Source organism: Rhinopithecus bieti, unplaced genomic scaffold, assembly GCF_001698545.2.
Source record: "Rhinopithecus bieti isolate Rb0 unplaced genomic scaffold, ASM169854v2 scaffold_6440, whole genome shotgun sequence".
In the NCBI taxonomy this organism is placed as follows: domain Eukaryota; kingdom Metazoa; phylum Chordata; class Mammalia; order Primates; family Cercopithecidae; genus Rhinopithecus; species Rhinopithecus bieti.
Window position 1 is genome coordinate 142,070 of NW_016805047.1, and position 5,483 is coordinate 147,552.

Here is a 5,483-nt window from a genome sequence, read left to right on the forward strand (position 1 = left end):
TGTTCCTTGAGCCGTTATGAAGGGCCCTCGTGACTGGGCCTCATGCCAAACAACCTGTTACCAAAAGAGCTAGGGTCCCAGACCGTGCTGAAGCTCCACGAGACGGCTCCTAGTCTGTGCACGGACAGGCAGCTGACTCTGGAGCCCAGGCTGTTGCTTCCCGGTCTGGTGATGCTTCCTCCATAGTCTGGTGAGTATAAATATATATATATATATATATATATATTTTCCCTTCTCCCCTTGGCATTGCAATTTGCTTATTATATCTGTATTGCCATTTACATGGGATAAAGGTTGTTCACCCTTAAAAGTATTGTGCGGGTGTCTTTTCCCCTTGCACATTTCCTGCACAGACCATTTTTTGGCGTCACGAACAGGATGGGAAGAGGGTACCTTTGGGGTTTTGGACCCAGAAGCTGCCAGAGGCCGGCAAAACTTACACCCCTTTCGAAAAGCAACTGTTAGCTTACTATTGGGCCTCGCTGAAAACAGAGCACCTCTGCTTCAACCATGATGTTTCTATGAGGCCTGAGTTTCCTATTATGACTTGCATCATAAGCTCCCCTAAAACCTATCGAATAGGGCACGCCGGAGAAAGTAGCATCATAAAACAGAAAAGTTACAGACAAGATAGCGGTAAGCTGGGACCAAAGTGGGTATCACTTTTACCTGAGGATGTACAAAACTTGCTAACTCAGGAAACCACCGAACAAATCCTGCAGATGGGGAAGGAAACCTCCACTGTCCAATGAGGCAAATCCTTTAAAGAACTAGGCCCAGAGGGTCGGAAACACGGTTGGTTTACTGATGGATCTGCCAAGTACATTGGTGGGACCCGATGCTGGAAGGTTGGTGGCTTACAATCCTGTTAAAAACATAAGCATTTCTGATGAAGGAAGGGGTGGGAGCAGCCAGTTGGCTGAACTAGTAGCCATCCTCCCAGCTATTCAGGAGGAGGCCAGGGGGATTTGTCACCTGTATGCCTACTCTTGGTCAGTAGCAAATGGTTTCACTGCTTGAATGACCCAATGGCAACGAAACAAATGGTCACTCGGGAATAAAGAGGTTTGGGGAAAACAATACTGGGAAGATATCTGGATTCTGGCGCACACTACCACTGTCACTGTTTTCCGTGTTCATGGAAATGCTCACGCGTCTCTGCTTTCTCTTGACAAACTATTTAATCAGCAGGCAGATCAACAAGCTCAAATTTCCACATTACTGCAGACTCGGACCTGGGAGAAGCGGACGGGACTGCACTCACGCGATGTGTGCATCACAGGTGCGGGCATCTATGCGTCCAGGGAACCATGGCTTGAGGAGAGCAAAGAGGGATATCGTTGCCCTAGGATGTGGTTTGCACAATTTTATCCCAATGCACTGCATGCCAGCAGTTAAAAACCAAGCCAGTTCCTCAAAGGGTTATGGGGCACATTCATAGGGGGAAAATGCCCGGACAAATTTGGCAAATGGATTACATTGGTCCATTGCCACACTCCAAATAATGTCAGTACCTATGCGCTGCCGAGGACACGTGCGTATTCAGGACTTCTAGTAGCATGTGCCTACGGCAATGCTAATCAAACCAATACCATGAAAACTTTAAATATTTTTATTTTATATTATGGTGTTCCCATACAAATTCAGACAGACAACCGTTCTCATTTTAATGGAAAGGCTGTACAAGCCTTTGCCACCCAACGTGGCACTGAATGAATTTTCCCTATCCCTTACCACCCACAGGTGGCTGGCTTAATTGAAAGAAAGAATGGGTTATTGAATAAACAGCTAAACGTGTTAGGGCAAGGTAAGTTAGAAAAATGGAAGGATCACCTATTTGATGCACTACATGTTTTAAATAATCAGCCATTAACAACATCTGAGACCCCGTTAAGCCGAATGCTTACTACACACCTACAAATTGCTAATTGTGCAGGTGTAGTCCAACCTGTCTCACTAAAATGCTGGAAAATCCACCCAGAGGCTATATTATCTTGGAGAAACACAATAGAAGCCGCCGGTTTGGACTTATGTAGTTTAAAGCCTGGGATAATTCCTGCCCAAAGTACATACGTGGTAGCCACCAGCCTAGGAGTTATAATATGGTGCAAACATTATGGGTGGATTACATCTTGCAATGTGGGGTATTACAGTACATGGGGGCATAATTGAGTGATTACCGGGGAAATTTAAAGGTCATTTTATGTAATATCCCTCTAGATTTTTTTGCTATAAAACCGCAGATTCGGGTTGCTCCATTGTTAGTGGTATCTTGTCAGCAATAACCCCTGAGGAAATCTCTGCCCCAACAAAGGCTGCACACAGAACTGGGGGATGCGGATTCATTGGTACAGGTAGCTTAAACCCTGGAGCCAAAATGTGGGTACAGCGTCTATCAGATCCCACTGCTAAGGCTGGTGACCTTGTAGCTATGGGAGCAGAAAATGAAGGCATAGTACAATGCCCTAAACATGAAAAACAATATCATGTCCCTCTTCACTTTTGTTACTACAGAGAGTAACTGTGCTGTTGATGGCCAGCACCTGCATTCTCCTTTCTGAGGCAGAAAACAAATTTATCAATTGGATGGCCACATCTGCAGGGGAAGTGAACCGCAGTCAGTGCTGGCTTTGCACTGAATTGACAGAGGCTGCCGGAAGGGGACTACCATGGAAAATCATTCCCGCTGATGCTACAGAGTGGCTCTGCCACTACCAATGGGGTCACAACAATAACACCTGCAATCCAACATGGACCTCTCTCACTCACACTAAACGGGCACTCTTTGCCCAAGCCCGACACAGGGCAAACTCCACCCTTACCTTGCACCAAAAGTCTTTGTTTCCCGCTCGATATGCATGGAATGGTATATATTGGGAACCAGCTTTGCTAGTTGCTGGATTTTATAAGGCTCCCCTTTGCCTAGAGGCATTAAATGGCTCCCTTAATGCCACCTTAGGATTTCTCCCATTAGATAATTGTAAACACATTCTCCAAATCAACAACACTGCCCTCAATGAAACACAAACCCTTTCCCACTTTAATGAAATACTATTACCACAATATAATTACAGCCGGGTCCTTATCATCCCCTGGGGGGCCCTATGGGTGTGTGGGTTCTCAGGGTGGCGATATCTACCCCCACACTGGACAGGAAGATGCACTTGGGGGTGGCCATTAATTCCATTTACCGTCCATGATGACATTTCTCTCCCTAGTAATTTAGAAGCTTATAAATATCGCTGGTTGCAACTGCGTCGAACCCCATGGTGGTGGTATCCTGTCACAATACTCTGTCCTCCTGCAGGCACTATCTTGCCCCAGCAGCAAACCAAAGTCTTAAGCTTGCACATAGAAAAGGCTCTTAATGATAACAGTTCTGGGCTTATGTTATTATTAGATGAACTTGCTCAACTGCGCACAGTTGTCCTGCAGAACCGTATGGCACCTGACATGCTCACTGCAGCCCAAGGAGGAGTTTGTGCCTTAGTACACACTAAGTGCTGTGTATCTATCCCAGACAATTCCCACCATGTCACCCTTCTTGTGAAAGGTTTATGGCCGCGGGTACAACGCCTAGAATCTAGCTGTCAGGACCCTATTGTGGACTGGCTTTCCAACTGGCATTGGCTTTGGCCATGGTGGGTGTGGTCCTTGTTACTTATGCTTCTGATTCTCCTCAGCTTACCCTGATTCTGTAACCTCTACCAATTATGTATTTCCCATTCATCTGCAAGGGTATTTTCCTAAAATTGAGTATCAAATTGAGGCCGAATATGGAGGAAAAGTTAAATATTAAATTTGAACTCATTTGAACGTGGACACAAACAATGGTCACCAAGTCCCAGAACAGGTTGTGTGAGCACCTTGAGGCATTCATCCAGTGCTGTTTCCGGGAAATCTCTATTTCAATCTATTCCTGTATGTTAGTTATCGAAAAACAACAATCACAAAAACGAGTTGACTTTTTGTGTTCCTTGAGCCCAGTCACAAAGGGCCCTCGTGACTGGGCCTCATGCCAAACAACCTGTTACCAAAAGAGCTAGGGTCCCAGACCGTACTGAAGCTCCACGAGACCACTCCTAGTCTGTGCACGGACAGGTGGCTGACTCTGAAGCCCAGGCTGTTGCTTCCCGGTCTGGTGATGCTTCCTCCATAGTCTAGTGAGTGTAAATATATGTGTGTGTGTGTGTGTGTGTGTGTGTGTGTGTGTGTGTGTATGTGTGTATGTGTATACATATATATATTACAGTATATATACACACACACATATGTATGTATATGTGTATATATATATGTGTGTGTATATATATTTTTTTCTCTTCTCCCCTTCCCATTGCAATTTGCTTGTTATATCATTTGCTTATTGTATCTGTATTGCCATTTACATGGGATAAAAGTTGTTTACCCTTAAAGGTATTGTGTGAGTGTCTTTTCTTTTCCCCTTGCATGTTTGCGGCACAGAATACCCCCAAATTCTCCAAACCTGTCAGAAGTTCTTATTGTAATACTTCCAAATATTTAAAGGGAAGAGAACCCTACATGGCGCAGTAATTTAGTGAGCATGTCTGCAGATGGCCCCTGATTGGTTAGAAATCCATAGAGAAATACATTTCTCATTACAAATTACTGTAGGGTGTTTGCAGTGGCTCACACATGTAATTCCAGCAGTTTGGGAGGCCAAGACAGGAGGATTCCTTGAGCCCAGGAGTTTAAGATCAGCCTGGGCAACATGTCGAAATCCCATCTGTACAAAAAAATACAAAAGCTGAGCTGGGCATGGGACTTGTAGTCCCAGCTACTGGGTTGGGGGAGGGGCTGAGATGAGAGAATCACTTGAGCCCAGGAGGTTGAGGCTGCAGTGAGCTGTGATTACACCACTGCACTCCAGCTTGTGCGACAGACTGAGATCCTATCTCAAAAAAAAAAAAAGAAAAGAAATTACTGTAAGGCAACCAATACTGTAACAAGTACAAGAGTAATAGTGAACACACAAATGATTATTTAAAAAACAGTATTTTGTTTTTTCAACGAAATTCACTACCCAATTAAATCCTGCAGTGCTCCTGCTTTTTGCAGTAAACATGATGTTGACTTTCCAGTTTGGCTCTGTGAGACTAAGAATTCATCATTTTTTGTCACTGTACAACCTTAAAATAAAGGCAGCAAAATTGATTTTAATTTATTCGGGACCTAGGATTTCCATTACAAGCTAGACATCTTACTGTGCCTTGGATGACAAGCATAACAGCATAGCTTTCTTTAATTAATAGACCTGGTATCAATGAGTAGGTCTCCTCACTCAGGTATAATTTATGTCATCGAGTGCATTTTTTTCTTACTTTAAGTTGTATTTCTTTCCAGGTTGTGTTAGATTTGTATTCTTGTTCTTCTTCAAAATATTGTTATTCTGTTTATATCTTTGTTCTATTGGCAGATTCTACCAATCCAACTTTTTCCTGAAGTGTTTTTTTTTTTTTTTT

General features: G+C 43.8%; 1 protein-coding gene across 3 annotated transcripts; it reads left to right on the forward strand.

Moving 5' to 3' along the window:
- The first annotated feature begins 94 nt into the window (after positions 1–94).
- On the forward strand, positions 95–4,238 carry LOC108528927 (endogenous retrovirus group PABLB member 1 Env polyprotein-like). Of its 3 annotated transcripts, none has more exons than XM_017870944.1 (3): positions 95–190; positions 1,189–1,282; positions 2,515–4,238. In XM_017870944.1, exons 2-3 carry the CDS (start codon positions 1,268–1,270, stop codon positions 3,691–3,693), a joined length of 1,194 nt encoding a protein of 397 aa, XP_017726433.1. In that variant the 5' UTR covers positions 95–190; positions 1,189–1,267; the 3' UTR covers positions 3,694–4,238. The 3 variants fall into 3 exon arrangements, with proteins under 3 accessions (XP_017726433.1, XP_017726434.1, XP_017726432.1); XM_017870945.1 differs by having other exon boundaries at positions 1,192–1,282; XM_017870943.1 differs by lacking the exon at positions 95–190 and adding an exon at positions 742–848.
- Positions 4,239–5,483: the final 1,245 nt, after the last annotated feature.

Excerpts from the sequence above, each read along its gene's own strand:
- LOC108528927 (XM_017870943.1), top strand. The coding sequence starts at position 808 with ATGGATCTGCCAAGTACATTGGTGGGACCCGATGCTGGAAG. Across the intron at positions 849-1,188 it reads GTGGGACCCGATGCTGGAAG|CAGGCAGATCAACAAGCTCA; the intron begins GTTGGTGGCTTA and ends CTATTTAATCAG. Across the intron at positions 1,283-2,514 it reads ACGCGATGTGTGCATCACAG|AGAGTAACTGTGCTGTTGAT; the intron begins GTGCGGGCATCT and ends TTGTTACTACAG.